General features: G+C 44.1%; 1 protein-coding gene across 1 annotated transcript in view; it reads left to right on the top strand.

The window, feature by feature from the left end:
* Positions 1-1,055: 1,055 nt before the first annotated feature.
* Positions 1,056-24,263, top strand: part of LOC142007001 (suppressor of tumorigenicity 14 protein homolog) — a 35,803-nt gene continuing 12,595 nt past the window's right edge. Inside the window, 13 exon segments of the mRNA XM_074983515.1 lie at positions 1,056-1,217; positions 1,408-1,576; positions 2,058-2,182; positions 3,186-3,253; positions 4,618-4,814; positions 4,916-4,954; positions 7,014-7,230; positions 8,839-8,981; positions 9,271-9,368; positions 12,220-12,332; positions 16,265-16,392; positions 17,028-17,132; positions 17,800-17,889. Of these exon segments, the coding sequence (XP_074839616.1) occupies positions 1,134-1,217; positions 1,408-1,576; positions 2,058-2,182; positions 3,186-3,253; positions 4,618-4,814; positions 4,916-4,954; positions 7,014-7,230; positions 8,839-8,981; positions 9,271-9,368; positions 12,220-12,332; positions 16,265-16,392; positions 17,028-17,132; positions 17,800-17,889 (1,576 nt within the window). The 5' untranslated portion in view covers positions 1,056-1,133.

The following is a 24,263-nucleotide window of genomic DNA, read 5'->3' as shown; positions in this document are numbered from 1 at the left end:
CCATATACATTTTGGCTAAGTAATGACTGCAGCAAATTGTGGCCTGTAAATGAGAGACAAGGCTTTGTATACTTTTTAATTCATGTATTTTGGGCTACCACAATAAAAGAGTCTCAGGGGGGTAGCTGTGTTAGTTTGTAGCTTCACAAATAATGAGCCATCCTGTAGCATCTTAGACACTAACAAATTCATTACTTCATGAGCTTTTGTGGGTAAGACTCACTTTTTCAGACCTGCATATAAAGAAGGGATCCAAAAGGCTTTCTTCACCTTAAAGTTTCTTCTAATTTTAGTCCAATGTCAATCAACAAGCCATGAAAGAGAAACACTTTGCGTGTTGGTTTCTGGTTTTTTTTTTCATTCCTGAGTCAATGAGAGAGCCTAGATTGCTTTCAAGCGCATTTTTCCTCCATTCCATATCACTTTGGGTCATACTTTTTCCCTCATTTGGCTTTAGTGTGAGGACCTTTAATATTTTAAGCACCCTGTGTTTAAGAGCTGTGCAACAATTTGTGAGTGGGGCTGCTATGAGCCATTGAACCAGACTGTAACCCTGTTTATGATGGAAACCACTTCAAGTCAGGGGGTACTACTGCTGCTCCCCCAGCATCTCTGTTTGTTTCCACCACCTCTGCCTATGTTTTCCTTATTGGTAAACTTGAACACTAACAAAAGTACCATTACTACTTCTGCTCTGTGACATAGGCATTACGGTGTAGTTTTTAGAATCATCAAAATCGTAAATGAAATCACAGCTCAGAATCCTGTGAATATCTTCAGACTTTCTATAAAGTCTTCAGTAGAAGTGGATGCGTTTACATCTGCTTGGATTTCAGTTAATGTTTGGTCATTTATTGCATATCGACAGTTGGGAACACTGAAGTTTCTGTAGCTCATGTATTCTGAAGGGAGAGGGATAGCTGCTCTTTCATTCCATTGAGCCTATGTGGAAAACAAAGAGTTACAGTAGTGATGTCTTTTTTCCTTCCCACCTACCTTGAGTGCAGACTGGCTCTCTTTAAGCAGTATGCTGAAGATGAAATGAAAGAGGCAATAGGAAAACGTTTACCTTATTCAAGTCCCTTTCAGGATTTTGATGTTTGGAATTGCCAGAAGCAATTCTCGAAAGCATAATGATGCAGTCTTTCCCCTCCAAACGGATCCCTATGGTGTACAGCATACCAGCTCCCAGGGATTCTGAACATGATCCTGGACAGGTAAGAGATTGCAACAAAGCTTTATTGCACAGGGCACAGTAGACATGCTTTATTCTTGCGGAGTAGCTGACTGTGTTCACAATTGGAAAATAGATCATAAATTAAATAATAGTTATAAACTGGGCAGGAAAACAGCACCTGCTTTATTGTCTGTGTTATTGATACTTCTCCACTTGTTTTTCTTTAACAGAGTGTGAATCTTCGCCCTATCCAGTCTTCCCAGGAAGAAATCTCATGTCTGCAGCATTCTTTTTTCAAATGGATAAATGTGCGTTTCTGGAGGAGGTGGCTTCTTGGAATGTTACCTCTGATTTCCATAGCAGCCACTATGCTTGTGCTGGTCCTATACAATTCATTATGTAAGTGCCATTCCCCTATAACATAATTTATTTCTCAATACCCGTTAGATTCCATAACAACTAGGGCTGCAGTTAGGAAAGTTAGTGCCCACATGCCACTGCAATTCATTGGGATCCTACAGAAACTCCCTGTTTGAAAATCCCAGCCTAAAATCATAAAAGTCCTATCCTGGCGAGCCAGTAATGGTGAAAACTTAGATTCTTAGCAAATTGAATGAATTGCACTGTCGATGTATAAGTAGAAATCCAGCACAGCCAATGTTTGTGCTCTGCTCCCCTACAAATACAGTATTATTCTCTACTAAATATTCTCCTCAGCTATTGAATAGCAGTAGATGGATTCCTTAACCTGCCCTATTCTCACATACTGCAGTTGAGTGACATCAAGGTTAAATCAGTTCTTTCACAAACATCTGCTTCTTCTATGTCTGGAGTCATGATAGCCTATTAACCTTGCTAATGCATGATCCTGTTTCTGCAGCCCCGGCATTCTCCTTTATCTATATTGCTGGAAGTGTAGAAATACCCAACTTGACCTACACCAGTGACCTCACTGATCCAAAGTCACAAAAATTTATCATGCAGGCAGAAACAATCCAGAATTATGTAAGTACTCAGAGGTGACATAATTAATAAGTCAAAAATCTTGTATCACCTGCCTAGTTTAAATCCTTTCTTTAACAGTCAAAGATATAGTAGAAAGCTGAGGTTTGAGTCGTGAGTATTTTGTTCTTTTCTCTCAAAGAAATAAAATCTAGGATTAGTCTGGGAGAGAATCAAGTTACAAAGCTTAAGACAACTGCCTTCTTAAAGACAGGGCAAGTGGATGGGAGGCAATTCAACCTGTTAATCTGCTGGTAGTGCAATGGGACTGTAATTAGCCAAGTGCAAAGTCGTGTCTGCCCTAACAGTAAATATTGCTTTAAAAAAAATAGTTCAAAGCTGAAAATGTTCAGCTTCTGTTTAAAAAAAATCTACACACACACACACACACACAAGTCAGTGCAGTTTTTTTGTTAAGCCTAGGTCGCTGCCGAGGAGTGAGTTTTTGCATTACAATTTTAAATTGTTGCACAAAATCTTTTTTGTTTCCCTCTTGTCACCAGTACAACAATGCTTGCTTTCTTGTGCTTCTCATACAAGTTTGTATTTGTGAGATCAATACTGTTTTCTGGGTCCATGCTAAAAGGTCTTAAAGCACAAAGCCACCCTCTGTTAGCCTGTATTTCCCAACAGAGTTAATCTTGTGTCTCAAAACTGCTTTGTGCATGGCCGGCATGAGTTGTCCGTGACTGGATTATAAAACAGAAATGTTGCAGATTTTAAATAATGAAACACTTAATCTAGTTGTGATTTTTTTTAAATATTTTCTTACATAAACTTTTTTCTTAGCTAAAGTAGAATTCATTTCAACTTTGTTGAAACTGAAATGGAAGTTGAAATGTGCATATTGCTTGCCATTCTGACCCAACTCTTTAGTCACTTTAAAATGCAACAAGAAGTGAAGAGTTTGTGGCATGATACTTTGAAAAGTTTGTGATTCTCTGACAATCAAATTTAACAGTTTCTTTTGTTCTTATATATAGCTTTCTAATTATCGAATTGTCAGTTTGCAGAACTATATGAGTCTTCTACATTAGGGAAATATTATTTGACATCCGTTGTTGCTACATTTAGGTAAGTCCTTTCTAGATGTACTGAATGAAGTGCGTGTGTGCATGTGTGTGAATGTATTTTGTTTTTAATTGCTTTCCTGGGAGGGGATATATAGAATTTTATAATGTGGGAAATAAAGGCAAGTACATCAGGTAAATACTACGAGATCTATACTTAAGATTTTAGCTTTCAATGCTTGGTTGTTACTGAGGAAAACTTAGACAAAATCCAAGTTAGTTGATTGTGGATTGGTTTCATTCTGGTTGAGAGGGGTGCTTTCAAATCTATCTGCTACGGCAGATCTTACAAGGCAGTTTTCAAAAGCCATTTTAATTTCTCTTCCACTATTTTGAATAACCTTTATGTGAGAGATGCTTAATGTGAAACACCTTTTTTTGGAATCCTATAATGCAATAGGAAGTAAAATATATGAAGATACACATGTCATAGAACCAGAAGGGACTTTGGGAGGTCATCTAATCCAGTCCCCTGCCCTCTTGGCAGGAGCAAGCACCCTCCCTGACAGAATTTGTTTTTTAATCTATTTGCCCCAGACTCCTAAATGGCCTCCTCAAGGACTGAGCTCAGAAGCCTGGGTTTAGCAGGCCTGGGCTCAAACCACTGGGCTATCTGTCCCCCTCAAGTGTATGGTTTGGTGAAGCACTGTACATAACCACCTGCCAAAATAGCCAGCACATAGAGTGGAATGGTCCTCCAGTCAATTGCATCAGTAAGTTTTTGAAAGGTTCAGCTATTGGCCATTTTGGGATGGCATCTAGAAGTCCAGAGATATGAGGCATATAAATCAGTTGTTTCAGCCATGGGTTCTTCATGTTATGTACCCATTCAGGCTATTGTGTTTTTCTCTTCACATGAATAATTTGAGCAAGGGACTGTGTGGTTCTCTGGCTGGCCAGAATATGGATATACTTGTGTGGTGGCATTTTTCAAGAGAAGAATGCCACTTGAGTTCATACTATTACAGAAGTTTCACTACTGACTTCAAAGGGAGCTGACAAGACAACTCAAGAATTTCTCAAAAAGCCCTCATGCTCTTGAGAAAAATGGCTCCAGAGCTTTAATATGTTATGGTAAATAAAACAAAAAAGTGATGAGATTATATAGGGTAATGTAAAAGGAGTTTCTCTCAGGGGAATTGCTTCTCAGCTTTTGCCCATGTCTGTTTTATGATGGATCTTCCCGTATCCATCTTCTGTCTGACTATGGGAGAAGAGTAACTTTGCAAGAAGATGACTGTATAACTCAATATATAGCAGCAGGCAGTTTGTAAAAAGCTAATGTTGACATATGCTAGCTAAGACTACAGAACAAATAAAAATGAAACTGACAAACCCATTTTTAATATACTGTTTTCCCACCCATAGTGAAGGAGATGATGGTCTCCGAGCTTATTACTGGAATACATTCTGGGCACCGCAAGAGGTAGTTTACACTTTCAAAAAACTAACGTCACTGAAACAAAGGGAAATACTCAGTAAACATGCACTTCAGAGTGCTAATTCTTCAGATGAATCCTTTCCTATGGCAGAGGATTTTGATCTCTTGACAATGGATCTTTTTGGTAACAATTTATCTGTTTTTTCTTAATTAAAAAAAAGTCTTAAATTCCTTCACTTTGTGCTTTGTTCACGTAGCTGACAGATGTCACTTTTTTAATTTAAGTTTCAGATTCTTCAGATTATGATGTGACACTGAAGTCAGGTAATTACTGTTCTACTGCATTACTTTTAAAAATAAGCTTTCTTTAACAATAGAACAATGGCAGCACCACAATAATTATTATTATTATTAACTGTATTTTTTTGGGGAGTGTCTAAGGGCCAAGTGAGAATTGAGTCCCATTGTGGTAAGCTATGTACTAACAGAAATGTTGGCAATCCCTGCTCTGAATGGTTCACATGCTTAATATTCCCGATTACTGGAATAGCCTGGGAAACAGGGTTTTTTTTGAGATAGTTGGGAGTTCAGATAATTGAGAATGCAGGAGCCGTTCAGCAGTAGGATGGCTTTCACCTCGCCAGAGATTCTTCCTCTTCCTCCTCCTTGCAATCCTTATTCACACCTGTGACAAAGGGCTTCCTGTAAAGCTGCAAAAGCCACTCAGCAGCAGAGTGGCCCCTTGCACAACCAATGGTGGATTTTCCTCTCAGTCCTGCTAGGGGAATGGAAGTAGACAGAATATGTCTGCCCTGTTATCTGAATCTCTGTCATCCAAATCCCTTACTGGTGCCCCAGCATGAGATTTAGACTTCAGAGGACATGTAGCTCATGCTGCAGGTCAAGTAACTTAATGCAGGTAATATGGGGGTTCAGATAATAAAATTTTGGATAACCAGGAATACACTGTAATAGATTGCATCAGAGAGTAATTGCTGGTCAAAACTTTCTCACATCTTCAGCTTTCAAAGCCATATTTAGCAACCTAAATACAAAGGAGTAGTTCTCAAAGGTGTTGAGATCCAGTGACTTATACTGGCAATTGCAGCTTCTCAGCAATGAAAAATCAAGCCTCTTATTTAGTTGCTTAAATATATATAAAGAAGAGTTGAATTCTAGACAGCTGGCTTAGAAAATTTTGGCTGCTTATAGTGATCATTTTATATGTAGTATATAGTGCTTTTTAGTGACCAAAATAGTAGAGGGACAGAAATGAAGAGGCATAAAAGAGGGAAAAGGGTTTTTTCAGCTGAGTTTTCAAATGAAAGGATGAGCTAGAGAGATGGCTTGTTAGGCTAAGGGATTCAGAGATGAATGTGGAGGTGGTAAATTTAGGCAAGAAGGTGAAATGCGTGAGAAGCCAGTAAGCTTTAAAAAGCAAGATGCAGCAGCTTCTGTATATATGGGGCTGATGGCAGGGGCAAGGGACTGACAGGCTTGCAACAGTCAAGCACTGCAGATGCCAGCATGGATTGAGTATATGAACAATGTGGCACCAGTAGTCTGAAGGTTTGTGGAGGAAGGCAAGAGTGCAGGCAGAGTCGAAGAAGAGGTGTGAGACAAGAGGGAGCTGTAGGATGTAGATCTATAACTGAAGATCTATTATCTCAGTGTAGCACTTCTGTGTCTGGAGACTTGTACCTGCTAGATATTTAGAGGATGGCAGAGTATCTCTTCTGAACAAGTTATGCCTGTGCTGAAAGATAAATCTCAATTGATAAGGCTTAAGGAAATGGCTAAAACAATGCACTTGAACCTTGAAATAATGTCCATGTGCTTTCAGCCTTACACTGAGATCAGTTATGTTAGGATCTGGGGGGTGATTTTTGGGGGGTTCAAATACAAAGTTACTGGGTTATGGAAAAAGCCCTAATTTTTAGGGTTTCGTTACTTTGGTTGCCATTATAATTTTTTAGTTGGTTAGGACTGCATGTGGCCTAATTGCACTTGCTAATGCTAAAAGTGATGAGCATTCCTTTGATCTGAATTGACTCTAGCATAGCAGTTTCCATTTGTGGAAGCTTCTGGATTTACAGAAGTAGAAATTAGGCTTTAAATGCACAGGCCAGGTACTCAGAGCTCCCCGTTTCTTACCACTGTGCTTCAGTTTTGTGTCCAAGAGGGAGCATGTCCTGTGGTGGTGAGAATGTATGACAGCATGCTTTCAGTGTACAACCAATCCTTTCTTGTCCTCTGACAAGAACTCAAGCCCTGTTGATCTTTTAGTGGTGTGCACAAGTGCTTGCTAGGATCTGGACAAAGATTTCCCCAATTAATGTCTTATTAATCCTTTTGTTTACATATTTTGTCTTCTGTATAGCAGTATCCTTTGATCTGTATGCAAAGCCAGGTAACAACAGGACTTTGACTTTGATGAATCCCAAGAAATCTTTTTATCAGTGGAGGCTGCGTGTTCCTTCTAACTATATTGTGAGACTTGTAGTCCTTACTTTGCATGGTGTCACGCCAGGGAGTTGTGCATCACACAGATTATCTGCATATGATTTCCTCCTTCCTCTTCAGAGCAAGATCATTACAAGGTATGATCATAAAAGAAAGCTACTTAGTCATTGACAAAACAAGCACATGCATCACCGTCCAGAGCACTTATGTACCCATTTTTAAAAATGAGGGTTACATGGCTCAACTGATTGGCAATGAAACATACAAACCTTCAGGAAGATAGTTCAAAATTCAGCCCAGCTTAGCTGTGGCCAGAAATCAGTGTCATGTGATGTTTGTCTTTTTGTCTACCTGTCTGAGATAAATATGTAGTCTTGATGCAGTTCCTTTCAAAGAGTTATCTGCCTCATAAACATCTGCCATTATTTGACACTCACATTCCCCTTTGTTTATACACTCAACAAGGAGTTCAGGGGTTGGAAAGGACCCAGACTGATTGACGCAGAGGTAATCCCTCATGCCCTCCGCATCAGCACTGAGGCACACAGGAGAAGGCAGTACTGTGGAGAACTCAGTGTTGCTACTGCCTGAGCTGTATCTATCCTGTGGGCACAGATCCATTTCCTTGGCTGTCAACCCATCATGTTCTACAAGCACTAATTCAATTGTTTAGAAAGCAAAGAAACATGTTGGGTTGGTGTTCAGCACCTCATGATACTGTCAGTTAAAGCTTTATGCTCGAGAGGCATTTTTAGTCCAATGACATGTACTTATTAGTACAAGGTATGTTGAACTCACCTATTCATTCATGTTGCACAATGGGAATCTCAAAAATAGGAGCTCATTACTCTGGGAGAATCAAATGTATGTACAGGAAAGAGTGGTATCAGAGAGAGTGTCTATCTGCACTGTACAATACTTTTTCTTTTTCTTTTGGGTACCCATTGTGCTGAGATTACTTTTATTTTTTGTGCTTGTTTTGCTTTTTTTATTTGGCACTAACCATCTGACACACTTGTTCACTGACTGAATGTACCTTTTCATGAACCCTCAAAAATTCTTCAAATATATTGTGGATTTAAAAGTAGAAGAGATGCTCCTGGATGAGACTATCCACAGTCCTTGAAGGTGGTATAAAGTATAAGGATATTAAACCCTGGTGCTCCTGAGTATCTGCCAATCACTTATTGCTTGGAGTTTAGAAGAAATTTTCCTCATAGGTAATAATCTGCCCTATGATTGGTTGGATGACTTCTTCCATCTTGCTGAAAAGCATCTGGTATTAGTCATTCTGAGACATGAAAATAGGCTAAATGGTAGCTTGCAACTGGCAAGATTTGGAGGGCAGAGACTGTCACTCATTCTGTATGTACAACCCCTAAAACAGTGCTAGTTGGGTTCCAGGTGTTATCACCAGGCTCAGGCTTAACAGGTCTGATTTGATATTGGAAATCTGATGGTTTTGTAAAACTGCTTCTCTGTACTTCTTAGCAGTACCAGTAAGAGTAGGTATCTTAGAACTACCCCAGGCCCTCAGTTTGAGTAAATGATATCTGAGATTGGGAAACTACAGGACAACATACCGGATGCTCAAAGAGCAAACAGTTCATTGACGGGGTAAAAGAACAGCCAGCATCCATGGGCCTTATGTCCAAGTTCAGCTCAATGTGTTGGAATAATTGCAGTCTAATTTAAGAGGACAGGCAATGCAGAATGCTATCTGATTTAGTGTGTGTATATTTCAGGTGGTGTGGGGTACCAGAGGCCTGGAGTTCCCCTATCATACGATTAACTTCGTCAAGTAATGTTATGCTGGTCACCTTCTCACTGGACAGAAGAAAAGAGAGTAACATGCTAAAAGCATATTTCCAAGCTGTTCCTAAAGTTGGTATGTACTTAAAGCATATTTGAGTATTCTTATCATGGATTTCTAATATTTCTTACTCAGCTAGTACTGGAAGGCAGCACTTGGATTCACTCTCACTTGGAAGTTAATTATTGTAATTATGTTGAGAAATAAGAGTTGTGATAGGAAATCCCAGAATGCCCTACATTGTCATCAGTATTTTCTGGGAATATAAGAAGAACCTAGAGAAGGAACAAGAGAGTCAATTAAATCCTCCTTCTAGGTGTCATTTATGTAACCATGATGATGTATTGGTATTTTTCCCTTCCAGACTGTGGTGGGCGTTACATCTCTTGGAATGGGACAGTGAGCTCTCCTTATTACCCAAGCTACTATCCACCAAACATTGACTGCAGCTGGTTAATCAGAGTAAGTCTCTGCAACTCTTGGAAATGTAGTGAAATCATTACTACTTGCATTTTGGAAGTAAAAATGGAAGAACATGCCTCCCACTGAGGATGAAACCAGGGAAACTATGCCAAAAACCCTGCCAGAAGCCATTGTGCATCTGGGTTGTGGCTGATGGGATGTTTTCATCTCTGCTACAGCCTAGGATCTAGCTAGCTCTGCAGGTGGGAGCAGGGGACTACAATATTAGTCTGTGGTAGATACAAAATAGTGGACTAGTGGGCCTGTGCCTTTATTTTAGCTTGGCATAACTTGTTAATACCTTCTTTGGCTAAGCAGTTAGTGGATATTCGGGGCCTTGCTGGGTCATTTTCACCAGGACAGGGGTCTGCAACCTGTGGCTCTTTAAGGACTTTGTGATTCCTGATCCTATAATTAATTGCAAAGTAAAAATAAAAAAACACTCCTGATTATTTCTGATAAACAACGAATGCCCAATAATGAACAACTTATATCTAAATAGCAAACAATATGCGATCTTGAAATGTTGGATAACTCCTCCAAGTGTCGTGTGTGTGTGTGTATATAGATATCTATATATATCTGGGGGAGAGAGAGAGAGAGAGAAGGTTTGGGAGTGGAAGTCGGAAGATGGTACAAACACACACATAAAGTGTGAGGAAATAGAATGTAAAAATTTGTGAACATCTGCAGTAAACATTATTGCATTACAAATCATTGTGTGTGTGCTGTTCTTAAAACAGGGGTTGCAAAAAGTATGTCTTGACATTATTTATTAATTCACATGCGTTGTGGCTCTCAAATTTATTGAGGTTTTTACTGAATTTGAAAAAAATGGCTCTTCTTGGTATTTCAGTTGCTGACCCCTGCACTAGGAGGAGAAATGAATGATGCAGACCATGCCTTACTTCAGTGGAATCTTGTTCTTTTACAAAGAATGCACACACAGTCTATTTGCTTGAACATGTAGAAATAAAGAGGAGGCCATTTCCTTATTTGGAAGTCTAAGTCTGCTTTTCCAAAAGATGTGCCCAAAAGAAGATCTGCTTCCTCACAGGAGCCGTTTCTACACAGGCCCCTTCCTTCGGAAGGGGCATGCTAATACAGGGAGCGAAAGATGCTACTGAGGTGCGGATGCAAATTCCCTGCACCTCATTAGCATAACGTCACGTGATTTGGAGTCCAGAAGACCATTGTTCTGGACTCCAAAATGCTGTGTAGAAGCATGGCCCCGGGGGGGCTTCCGGAAGGAAGTTCTTGTTCCGGAGGCCCCTTCTTCCCGAAAATTTTCGGGAAGAAGGGGCCTCTGGAAGAAGGACTTCCTTCTGAAAGCTCCCCTGGCGGCCGTACTTCTACACGGCGTCTTGGAGTTCGGAAGAACAGTCTTCTGGACTCCAAATCACGTGACATTATGCTAATGAGGTGCAGGGAATTTGCATCCGCGCCTCAGTAGCATCTTTTGCTCACTGTATTAGCATGCCACTTTGGAAGTGGCCTGTGTAGAAATGGCCAGGGTGAGGTAAACTACTGGCCCTCTCATTATCTGCTGGCTTTCTCATAGCCTTCAGCCTATGGGCACAGAAGTACGTGGCTGTGTTTGTCAGTCAATGACTTTGCCCCAGGGTTTCCAGTCAGCCCCAGGGAAACTCTACCTTAGCTTCTGAAAATCTTTGCCATGCTGCTCAACTGCCTTGGGTGTTGGCTTACAATTATTTCTGGATATGGTTGCATAGAAGTTTGCAAGCCTCTACAGATCAAACTTCTGCTTCAAGGCAGCTATTTACGCTTGACAGCATAACACTCTAATGCTGTAATCTATGCACAGGGCCCTACTGTGCTCCAGTCCCACCAGGAACCACAGTCCTCCCCTAACAACAGGGCCCTGGGATGGCAGTGTGGGTTTGGCCCCAAGGGTTGGTACAGCTAGTTGGGGTAAAGGTATTGGTGGAATATTTAGTGCTCTAGAATTTGAGTCTAGGACCTCTGGTGGTCTTTTTGGATTCTCAGTATGTTAGGGGGATTGGCTGGATGGCTGCCACAATAGGCCAGTACTGCTGGGAGAAGTGCATATAGGAAGGAATTAATCCACCCTGGGGACTGGGAGAGTGTGCATCAGTGGGTTGCTGCTAACCCTAATCAATTGCTAGTAGGATATGTTAAAGGTCACCAAAATGCACACTCATCGGTAGGAGCTCTTCTTAACATTGCTTATCATAGGACTGTCTACACCCCCACAAAAAGTGATGACCTTCTCCTTCCCCCTCACCCCATAATACCATGTGATCCTCATTCTGCACTGCCGGCAGCACCTCTGTCAGCAGAAGGGCAGATGTGAGTTGTGACGATACCACAACCCTGCTGCAACAGCTTTGCAATGCGCCCACAGCCCGCACCCTAATGGTTACAACCCCATGAAATAGCAGAGGGAAATATCTGACACTTGAAAATTGGCTTTTATGTAAAAAGCCAAAGCTGTGGAATTGCCTGTTAATTTGGCAGGGCTCTGTCAATGTCTCAGTACCGTCAACTGTGATTCTTTAAGAGAATTTCAAAGACACAAATGGTGATTGGTCTTCCAGCTCCCTAAGAGTCCAAAGAACTTGTGTGCTTAGCTGCTGTTTGTGCCTTGGAAATCTCCTTTTACTTTTTGCATACCTTTCTTACTGATTGCTGGGAGGAGGTGGTGGCACTGTTTTCTTTTATAATGTGATGGCAGGCCTGTCATTAATGAGGCCTGTCCACTTGATTTTTGAGATGGTAGAAGTTAATATGGCAAGCATATTTAAACTCTTTGAATTTGTAGTTGTTGTTGCTGTTTTTGTTTTGTTTTTATTTTCTCTAATGATTGTAGGCACCCCTGCCTGGGTATAAGCTGTCACTAAAAATCCTTGTCATACAAATTCAAGAGAAGTCTCTGGGGGCCAATAAATGTGATAAGGACTGGTTAGAAATTGATGGAGTTAGGTGAGTTAAACTGTTTTATCTGATATTGACATTAATTAATGCTATTTGGTGAGGATGCGCTTTGGCATTCTACACACATTGTGTTAAAACCTCAGATTTCTCCAACTATTTCCAGTGCAGAAACGTGCAGTTTTGAAGACATGGTGATATCTTTATTCAGGCTTTCAGTGGATAACTTTCTCCTAATTATGGCTAAGCAACAACAGGTCAAACATTGTCACCAATGGTAATAAAAGCCTCCATGGAAAATTACTTAATCTGCGCATTTAATTACAGAAGTTGGTATTCTAAGTTGCCTGTAAGATGTCTGGCTGCTCAGCAAGCTATCAAGGGTGTGCAGCAGACAGAGGCAGGCATCTCTCTCCTGGTTCCAGCGCAGCCCTGGGGCTGCTTGCCACAGCTGGAGAGAGAGCTGTCCCCCTGGCTCCGCAGACTGCAATCTCAGCCTTGCATTTGCCATTTTGGGAAAAGGTGCTTCTCCCCAGGCCTTGGTTTCAGCCTCAGAGCTGCCACAGCAGTGACAGGCACATCTCCCCTCACTCTGGAGCTGCCTTCCATGGCTAGGGAGAGGCATCTCTCCCCAAACCCCTGGCTGCCATGATGAGAGAGAGCTGGGGGGAGTCCTTCCTCAGGCCACAGCCCAGAGCAGTCTGCTCCCAAGTCCCATCACTGAAGTCACAGCTGCAGCCCTAAGGCCCCACCCACAGGTGAAACTATGATAGGGAAAGAATAGATTAAAATTACTTCAGCAAGATAAATGTTTTCAAGTCACCAGGGCCTGATGAAATGTATCCTCGAATATCCAGGGAGTTGACTGACAAGATATCTGAGCCATTTGCTGTTGTATTTGAAAAGTCCTGGAAGATAGGAGAGACTCCACAAGACTGGAAACAGGAAGATGTAGTGCCCATCTGTAAAAAGGAAACTAAAGATAACCCAGGAAACTATAGACCAGCCAGTTTAACTCTTGTGCCAGGAAAGATAATGGAGTAAATAACTAAGGAATTCATTTGCAAATATGTAGATTCTAGAACATAATGAAGTGATAATAGCCAACATGGATTTGTCAAGAACAAATCATGTCAAACCAACTTGATTGCTTTCTTTGGCAGCATAACAAGCCTTGTGGATATGGAATGGGGGAAAGCAATAGATGTGGTATATTTAGGCTTTTGATGCGGTCACACATGACCTTCTCATTAACAAACAAGGGAAATACAACCTACATAAAGCCACTCTAATGTGGGTGCATAACTAGCTGGATAACCATTCCCAGAGTGTATTTATCAATGGTTCACAGTCATGCTGGAAGGGCATAATGAGTGGGATTCAGCAAGGATCAGTTCTGTGTCCAGTTTTTTCAGTATCTTCATCAGTGATTTGGATTGATCATGGCATCGAGAATGTGCTTATAAAGTTTGCAGATGATTCCAAACTGAAAGAGGATGCAAGTGTTTTGGAGGATAGGATTATAATTCAAAATGATCTGGACTAGTGGTCTGAGGGAAATAGTATGAAATTCAATAAGGACAAATGCAACATACTCCATTTAGAAAATGGGAAATGACTACCCAGGAAGGAGAACTGCAAAAAGGGAATTAGGGGTCAGAGTGGGCCACAAGCTAAATATGAGTTGACAGCGTGACACTGTTGCAAAAAACCCGCCTATCACTCTGAGATGTATTAACGGGAGTGTTCTAAACATAACACAAGAAATAATTCTTCTGCTCTCCTCCATGCTGATTAGGCCATAAGTTAGCGTATTGTCTCCAGTTTTGGGCACTGCATTTCAGGAAAGATGTGGACAAATTGGAGAAAGCCCAGAGAAAAGCAACAAAAATGATTAAAGGTCCAGAAGTTATGATCTATAGGGGAATATTAAAAAAAGTGGGTTTATTTAGTCTGGAAAAGAGAATACTGAGAGGGGACATGATCATTTTCAAGTTTCTAATAGTTTGTGCAAGGCTGATGGACCCGAATCATTGGCTGGAGGGTGTAAATCTGCAATCTTAGGGGCTACAGACATGTGCTGTACCATGGAAGCTAAAGGGCAGTTGGCTGTCAGCCAATTGTGTAGAAGAGAGACTTCATTCTCCCATGTCAGTGGTCTCAGTGCCTCTCAGAGGTGGAAAATGTACCCCAACAGTTTACTTGAGTAGAAATACAGCTGCTTGAGGGCTGGAGGTGTACTTAAGCACAAGTAACCTGTGTCCCTCTGGAAAACTACTTGTCTGGGTCCACATGGACCTGTAGTGCCAGCAGCTTCATGGAAATGAGCAGTCTCGCAATTGCAAATGGCTGCTCATTAGCATAATCACACAGCTAATTATCATACCTATACGAGAGCTGCCTGCTGGCAGTAGACAGGATGTGTAGATGTGCCTCTGCCAGCAAAACCTCCTCCGTTGCCAGACCATTATGCGACGGGGTTTTTGCCGGCATAGGCGCATCTACGCTCTGTTTACTGACAGCTGCAGCCTCTGCCAGCAGGGAGATCTTGTGCAGCTATGCTAATTAGCTGCACAATTATGCTAATGAGAAGCCATTTGTAATTGTGAGACTGCTTATTTCCATGAAGTTGCTGGAACTACAGGTCTGTGTAAACCTAGCTCTTGAGTTAAAGTACACACACGCACATGCATAAACACACACATCAGGTCTTTATTGTACTCAAGTACTCAGAAGTAAATTTTTGGCACTTTTTCCTGCCTCCAATGCCTCTGGGGTTACAGTTGTTACAGGAAAGAGGGAGAAAAAATATTTTTGTTAGGACAAGAAACAATGGCCTTAAATTGCAATCAGGGAGGGTTAGATTGGACATTAGGAAAAACTTCCTAACTGTCTGAGTGGTTAATAAATTGCCTAGGGAAGTTGTGAAACCTAAGAACATTTGCTCCATTATTGGAGATTTCGAAGAGCAGGTCAGACATACAGGGTGATCTAGCTGGTGCTTGCTCCTGCTATGAACACAGAGGACTCAGCTTGATGATCTCTCAACATTTCTTCCAGTTCTGTGATTCTATGATTCCCTCATCTCTGGCCCCACCCCAGAGCCTGCATGCACTCCCCCCCACCCCCACATGTGAGATCTGTGCCAAGACCCCCTTACCCCCCCCCCCCGATATTGAGCCCTTCATCTCTGGCTCCACCCCAGGGCACTCCCCTGCACACATACACAAAATTTCTGACCCAGCCTTGAGCCTCCCTTCTGCATTCCAAGCCCCTTGGCCCCACCCTACTACACATCATCTTCATAGCAGTGCACATAACAAAATTCATTCTGCATATGAGATACAATAGAAGGAACATTGCAATGGGTAGTACAAGGGATGCATATATATATATATTTTTTTCTGGCTGGAGTATGCATTACCAGCTACTACCTTGAATTAGCTGCTTTTCTGGGGAGTGAGCATTTTTGCCATCCTAAAGATTTGTTTTATTTTTCCTTGCCAGTTTAAGGATTGCTCTGTGCCTTGATTATTGAAATTAGAAGTGGCCAATCCTTCATCCTTCAGAAGGAGAAAATCCAAGGTGCCAATTGCAAGATGTGAGGATTCACATCTAGGAAGTGACCCTGCTGAATTTTTTAAAACTGAACTGACATTAGACAAACTTGCAATATTGACCTTCTTGCAATATTTTTTAGAACTTTAAGTTTCCGGTGTCAGTGAGAACCAGGAAATCTATTATAGGCAAAAGAGTGGGAAAAATATGTTATACAGAGTCTATTTTAAACCTCCAAAGAGAATTTTTGGGATATATTTTAAATATAAAGGTTTTATCTGAGCTATGTCACCCTCTTCAAATGCTAGTCATTTTGTAGATGTAGTAATAGTAGGGAGAAGATACAATAAAATAACACATATACAAGTGTTAAGACTTGGTGAAGGTGGATTGTAGTTGTAATTATTCTGTTCTACACTTGCCAGATATTGTAAAGCTATTGCTGAAAGGAACAAGGAATATGGCTATTCAGTTGCGATTAATTTCCATTCAGATGAACTGGTCACATACAGAGGGTTTTATATTGAATATAAAGCTTTCAGTCACATGAACCGTAAGTGGACACAAATTCACTTTGCTTTTATGGGGTCCAAGTTACAGCTTTGGGGAAACCTTGCTTGGAGACCAATGTTCCACATGCCAACTCATAGCAAACGTGGAATTAATAAAAGTTGTCCTTCAATTTGATTGGTTGTTGATCATGTCTGTCTGGTCCAGAGGTGAGGGGTAAAGAGTCTCCAGTGATTTGACCTAGGCACAGAGAGCAAATTTTCAAGTAAACAATATTCAGATTTGTCCCAAAGAAAGCAGAGGCTGGTGCCCTCATGCAAGCTTTCTGGCAAAGATAATCTACAAGTTTCACTATTAGTCTGATACCCAGCTGGAGATTATTGGCATACTTAAACGATTAAACATCTGCATAATTAGCACTGAAAGCAAATAAATTTATGTGGACTCCTCCTCTCGATGCAATGACAAGAAGAGTAATACGGATTTTAAATTCTCCAATGCATTAATTTAAATTAACTTACAACACAGTGCTTATTAAAATCACTGACATTTAATAAAGAAAAAGGTGGCATTGCCATTGTTGAATTTTGTAGAATAAAAATAAACGAGGTACTTCTGCCCTCAGTACATGTTAGTCCATGACATCATTTTTGCTACTTTTATCATCTCTTCTTCTAGCATGTCCTAGACAATTTAAATGTATGGACAGAACATGCATTCCTTTGAACAATCAGTGTGATGGGTGGAAAGACTGTTTCGATGGCAGTGACGAATTAGACTGTGGTAAGTTTATTCAGTTCCTGTTTTTTTTAAAAAAACATCCTTCAGCGAGGCATGTGGGGACCTGTAAAACACCCCCCCCCTTTTTTTTAAAAGAGCAAATAAAAGGAGTAATACTTGAAATAATCCTTTCAATAATACCGTATACTCCTGCACTCATCAAAAATAAAATACTTACGGGATAAAGAAGCAATCATTCCCAGAAAGCGTGAATGTTTTACCTATTTCTTCCAGACCTTCCAGACCAAAACCATGGAAAGGGTAATCTTGGCTACTTCAGAATATTGAGTTCCTAAGTGTTGTCACTGTGAGTGGGAAATGCCACGACATTTATCTCTCTTCTTCAGACTGTATTCCAGATGAGTCTAATTGTGGTGATGGGAAGACTTTCAAAGACTTACGAAGAGGGTCAGAGCTGTCAGGGCCAATTGGGGCAAGGGAGGGCAAAAGGGCCAATCTTGCCTTGCCCTCAAGCTCAAAGGAGGCCTCAAATTTACATACTCGTTATTTTTTTGGCATCTGATAAGTTTCATAACTTGTTTTGATATGCATCCTTTGATAATTAGTGCACTTGCACAAAAGCCTAGAAAAGCAAAAAAAAAAAAAAGCAGATTTTTTTTGGTGCCTTATTTTGTTTTCATGTGTCATCATTTATTTTTCTTACGGTTAGGGGCTTCAAAAGCTGGAAGTGGCCCGGGCCCCTCTGGACCTCTGAGAGGTCCTGACAGCTGTGGAGAGGACAGTGATGAAAATGAGTGCCGTAAGTGTATTGAAAAATAGTTGTGGAGACTATGGGTGGCGAGTCAGTTGTGGAAATAGGGATATGTTCACTTCCTCTCTGTCTAAAGCTAGTGAATCGTTTGATAGATATAGGGATGAATAGCCTGCATTGTGTGAATATGTGATGTGAGCATAGCTAGAATGTTTATACGCGTGCTCCTTGCTATGCTTTTTAAAATATTAACATGTTGATCATACGTTGTACATAACTATTGAACCTCAGGTTGACTTGGAGAATTGGATGTCAGGGAGAGCAGACACTGAAGCTGAAGGAACAGGAAAGAGTGATAGTATTTGTATATGTGGAAATAAAGGGTATTGCAGAATCAAAGGTGCGAGAGATAGAAAAGAGTCATTTACCATCATATCTATTGCTATCTCAGTACTATGATGTTCCTTATAAAAGTACAGGGAAATTTGTGGTTCTGAAGACTAGAATGAAACTAAGTCAATATCTTTGGTGCAGATTCCAAAATGTTTCTTGCTTGAACTTTTTCCTGTCCCAATTTTTTTTAAATAAAAAAAGGAAAAAAAAACCCTTGCATAATCTGGGGGTTTGAGTCCATCATAGATTGTAGCCATCACAAGGGTGTGCAGTCCAGGACTAGAGGAAAAGAACTACCGAGCAGGCAAAACCTCAGAGAATTTCCAGTCCATTTGATACCCAGAACTTTCTTCTCAACAATAGAATATGTTCTCACCCTGGGGAACTTTCTGCTTAAATATCCGATTTAGTGCTATTAGCCTTCAGAATCCTGGGAGAACACCACTCCCAGGCTGGCCTCCCACAAGAGTGAATTCCTAGGAGAAATCTGCATTGGCAAGGATAGACTTCTGGCCCAGCCATGGTTTCAAAGTGTGTATAAGCTTCTGTTATCCCTCTTGGGCTGTGTCTACACTACAAATTAACTTCGAAGTTATCTTCAAAGTAAGGCGCTACTTCGAAGTAGCCTGCAAAGCATCTACACATGCTTTTCCTTACTTCAAAGTTAACATCGAAGTAAGGGAGGCTAACTTTGAAGTCACTACTCCATTCCTGGGAATGAAGTAGTGGCTCACTTTGACCTGTAACTTCAAAGTTAATGTGTGTAGACGCTCTGTACTCATTACTTCGAAGTAAGGAGTCCTCCAAGGAGTGGCCCCCCCCTTGAGGATGGAGACAGTCTGGCCAGCCCAGGCAGGGCTCTATGGTCCCTGCCAGCTGCCTTAAAGGAAGCAGCTCCCTGGCAACCCCAGGCAGGAAGCTGGGAGTGTGCCACCAACAGCAGCAGCATGAGCTCTGCCCTGGACTGCCCCTGCTTGAAGCATCTGACAGCCTCCTCAGCCCCTACCCACCATGACTGCACGACAGGACCCCCTTCCCCCTCCGGGGGCTCCAGAGGAGGGGTCCCAGGAATCACAGGGCACAAGCAAGAGCCGCCCCAGGAGGGGACCCCCCTGGACAGAGGCAGAGCTGAAGGACCTCCTTGCTCTGTGGGGGGAGGAGGAGGCCCTGCGGCAACTCGGAACCTGCCAGCACAACGCTGAGGCATTTGACCAGCTGGCCAGTGGTCTCGCTGCCCATGGACACCCCAACTGGCCTGGTAGCAGCATCCAAATTAAAGTAAAGGAGCTGAGCCAGGCATATATCAAGACCTGTGATGCTGCCAGCTGGTCGGGGGCACAGCCCATCCACTGCACCCACTACCAGGAGCTGCACAGGCTCGTGGGGCTGAGGGAGGAGGCCAGCCTGCAGAACATAGTGCACACCTCCGTTCCCTCCCGGCAGACAGAGGCAAGGAGGCGGGCCCCCTCCAGCACCACCAGACCCCCATGTGGAGACCAGCCCACTGAGACCGAGGGTGATGACGGGGGCTCCAGCAGTGGGACCCTCACCATTGCCCTCCCCTCTGGAACATCAAGCCGGGCATCATCCAGCCGGGCTTCGCCCCAGCCTCAGGAGGTCACAGCCGGTACGTTCGGGGTGAGTGGGACATCACAAAGGATGGGGATGGGGAAGGGGCCCCTCCCAGAATAGCCCCACTATCCACACTGGGAGGGCATGGGATGGGGAGCATGGGCTGATCCTTGCCAAGCAGGAACCCCTGGGCATCCGGGATCCCACAAGGCATTGGGCAGCAGGGACGCGGGGCAGGGGCAAGGGAGTGGGAGATCCAGCCCCCGCCCGAAGCCGTGAGCCATCACTCACAGTCCGTCCCCCTGTCCCCTCCTGTCTCCACAGGTCCCTCTCCAGCCGGACATCCCTGCAGTCCTGAGTGGGCCGCAGTTGCGGAAGGAAGGGAGGCTGCCTCATCACCCCAGCCTGCATCCTCCCACAGCCGTGGACGGGCCCCTTGGAGACAGTGGTGGAGGGTTGAGGAGGTGGCCGCCAACCGGGTGGTCATGCAGGAACTGACGAGCGTGTTGCGGGAATGGCTGGCGGTGGAGCGGGACGTGGGGGTAAGGCTGGCCAACAACATGGATGCTGTTCTCCAGGCCTTGGCTGCCGCCTTGTCCAGCCTCCCACCCCCTCACCAGCCCATTCTGCGGCCATCCCCTTAGCTGCTGCCGCCCCTCCAGCCACTGCCTGACATGTGGCAGACCTGTCGCCAACTGAGAGGCTTGAGCTGGCCTGGTGGCTGCTGAGGGAGGCGTGTGCTCCTGGCCCAGCACCAGTGGCCCCTCCTGTCTACCCTGTGGGGGCAGAGCCCGCAGCACCCCCCACCCCAGCCCTACCTACCCATGGTCCTAGCTCTGTCCCAGCCCTGCAGGGGACACCAGTGCCGGGGCTGTAGGGGCAGCCATGGCCGACGTGGTGCCTGGTCCCCTGCACCTCAAACCAACTGACACAACCCCCATCCTGGCCCCCCTCTCCAGTCCAGTTCCCCACCCGAGCCCCTGCCTCCCCACTGCCAACCTATTCCCCTGTACACATGAAGGTTTCCACATTCCATTCAGTATTGTATGTTAGTTTATTTCCCCCATTAAAGATTCCCGTTCCCACCCTAGCCCATGTCCATGGTGCTTCCTGGTGGGGGAGAGGTGCAGGGTGGTGTGGTGTGTGGTACGGTGTGTGTCTGGGGGGGGTCAGGGCTGGCCCTGTGTGAAGGCCCGGCACAGGGCATCCCAGACCCTGACCCCATCCCACTGTGCCTCTCGGCACAGAGCAGCAGGCCACTGTTAATAGCTGGTCCCCCGGTCTGCGGCCCAGCCCTGCATGAAGGGCTCCTGGTGGCCCTCCACAAAGCTGTGGACAGCACAGCAGGTGGCAATGACGGAGTGGGGTTTGGGGGTTTAGGCTGACATCCAGCCTAGTGAGGAGGCACCAAAACCTCCCCTTCAGCCTCCCGAATGCCCATTTGACTGTGCCCCTGGCATGGTTGAGGCAACCGTTAAAGATGCCCTGGGCCAGCATGGTGTGGCCAATATAGGGCCGCATGAGCCACGGGTGCAGCGGGTACGTGGCATCGGCCATGACACAGGGGGGCATTGTGATGTCCCCAAGTGGGAGCTCCCGGTGGGGGGACATATGTGCCCTCCTGCATCTGCTGTCCCAGCCACAAATTCTGGAACACCCAAGCATCGTGGCCCCTGCCCAGCCACCCTACATGCATGTCCAGGGAATGGCCCCTCACGTCCACCAGGGCCTGGAGTACCACTGAGTGGTACCCCTTCCTGTTTATGTAGGCGCCCCTGCTGTGGTCTGGAGCCCGGATTGCAATATGCATCCCATCCAGGGCTCCAAAACAGTTGGGGAAGCCCAGGTCCGCGAATCCAGCAAGGGTGGCATCCGGGTTCCCCCAGGGTCACGACACATCGCAGGAGCACTGTGTTGATGGCTTGGACGACCTGTAGGGGGTAGGGGGGACATCCATGACCACCGGACTGGGGGCCCCACATCCCCCACTGAGAGCCCCCTGCCCCCTGCCTGGTCACCCCCTCCCTGGGGTGTGTCCATGGTGGGGGCTGGCCATACCTCCTTCAGCACTGCTCCGACGATGGCCTTGCCTATGCCAGATTGGTGGCCGACGGATCTGTGGCTGTCGGGGGTGGCCAGCCGCCATAGTGCAATGGCCACCCTCTTCTGCACCTGGAGTGCTGGCCACATACGGGTGTCATGGTGCTGGAGGACTGGGGTGAGCCAATGGCAGAGGTCCTCGAATGTCTGCCGGGTCATCCTGAAATTCCTGAGCCACCGCTCATCATCCCAGTCCTCCAGCACCAGCCGGTCCCACCATTTGGTGCTGGTGGCATAGGCCCACTGGCTCCAGCTTGGATGGGGTGGGGAATGGGAGAGGGGCAGCATGAGGGTGGCAAGGGCCTCAAGGCTGGGTCCCATGAGAGTGAGCCGCCGGCACTGCTGGTGGTGCATGGTGAGCAGCACGGCCAGCAGGCTGAGCAGGATTGTGATGGCATCGTCCTCGCCAAGGGGGCGAGCTGGCATGGTCTCCGGCTGTTCCCTGTGTACGTGCTGCTGCTGTCTTCAGCCTGGAGCACGTGCAGGCTGTGGGTGCTGGGAGGGGTCTTTTAAGGGGTTGGCTGGCTGGGAGCCTGGAAGGGCTTGTTGGCCATGTGACACCATGCCTTCATTTCCTGTCTCCTTACTTCGAAGTAGGGAGTAGTTGTGTGTGTCCGTTTAACTTCGAAGTAGGGGAAAGCCTACTTCAAAGTAAGGGAGCGTGCATTCTGTGTGTGGACGCTCTACTTCGAAGTTATTTTGTAGTGTAGACGCAGCCTTGGTCTTTTGGCAACTCTGACTTAGAGTAGATCATTCTGGACAGCGTGGAGATGAACTACTTGCTGGACTCTCACAAAGAATGTGTATCTGTTATTTGAAAAAGTTTCTCTAGAGAACTAGTAGAAATTCTTGTTTTTAATGCATTAAAATCTGGACTAGACAAAGCATACAAGTATAGTACAGAAAATAATGCTATCCTGGTTTAGGACCAGAATGAGCAAAATGATTAAATCAGGTGTTTTCCATTTTTAACTTCTGTGGGTTTCTTCTTGGTTGTGGTGCTTTTTTTGTTTTGTTTTCTGTTTTTTCATACACCAGCCTATGGTTTATAGCCAGTTGCTCAGAAGGCAGTTTTCAACTAACAATTTACTTCAGATCAATAGCCTTGTACTAGGATTTCAAATAAGATATTTTAAAGAGCTGTATAGTATGAAGGCAGGACAAAGTGTGTGTGTTTGTGGGGGAGGGGCAGCCCCGTGCTCCTGGAAGGACTGGGGCCTCTGGTAGAAGGGGTGGGGACCAGGCAGCCATACCTCAGCATGCTCAGGCCATGGCAGGTCCCTCCAGCCCTCAGTGCTGCTTGAAGTGCACTATGTGTTGCTCTGATGGCAATTTAAAGGGCCTGTGGCTCTGGGCACTGCCTCTGATGCAGTAGTGGCAGCTGGGATCCCTCAGCCCTTTGAATTGCTGGGTCCCAGAGAAGTTACCTCCTTGTCCTTCACCTAATGAGTGACAGACAGTGGCAAATATTTCAACATCAATTTTGTTCTTTCACTTGCTGCAGGTTTTCAAGCCCTCTACATGTTAGTTTTTCCAGACAGTTGAATAGCTATTATATGGCATATTACACTTTCCACTGATACATAATATAAAAGGAATGTCTAGGAACCTGGCTCCATTCAGCAAAGAAAATCTGCACAGCAACCAAGTTTTCGTAGAGTAAAACAGCAAGAGGCATTGACTACTTTTATTGTGACTACAGAAAAACAATGGTATCTTCAAAAACGCCATCATTCCAGGGATAGAAATGGATGAGAACTTATAATCAAATGTCACATAGAGTACTGATCAAACAAGTTCAGCATCTTTATACACCCTCACAGTCTTATGTTGTAGAGATGTGGCCAAGTGCATCAGAGATAGATCTACTTATATGATGTATTTCTTCTGCCTAACCTCTGTTTTCCAGTAAACTGTGAGATGCTAGGGACAGAGGCTGTTCTCTTGTCTGTCTGCCAATAGCGCAGTATACATAAAACTACTAATAATTACTAATAATGGATGCATGATGCTAAGGTTTGTGGTGGGATTCCCAGGTAATAAATTGTAATGGAATCCCAAAATTTTATCTGGAAGTGGAAGTGGTATCATAAAAAGAGTTTGTCATTTACTCAAGTTTGAAACCCAACATGTCCCATTAATGGCGATTAACTGCTGCATAATTAGACAACAGGCTGACCATATATTGAAAGTATTCAGAATGCTGAAAACATAGGTGATGCAAGAAAAGCAATGAAGTGCCATAAAACCACGCAATTAGAAGGTAAATTAGAGTGGCTTTGTTCTGGCAGTTTAGCCCACTTTATTCCTGAATGACAAACAGCCACAGTGGAGCCAATGCACTCTTACTTTGCACA

The sequence above is a fragment of the Carettochelys insculpta genome, chromosome 1 (genome assembly GCF_033958435.1).
Source record: "Carettochelys insculpta isolate YL-2023 chromosome 1, ASM3395843v1, whole genome shotgun sequence".
In the NCBI taxonomy this organism is placed as follows: Eukaryota; Metazoa; Chordata; order Testudines; family Carettochelyidae; genus Carettochelys; species Carettochelys insculpta.
Note: the sequence above shows the minus strand (reverse complement) of the source record. Positions and strands in the feature narration are given on the sequence as shown.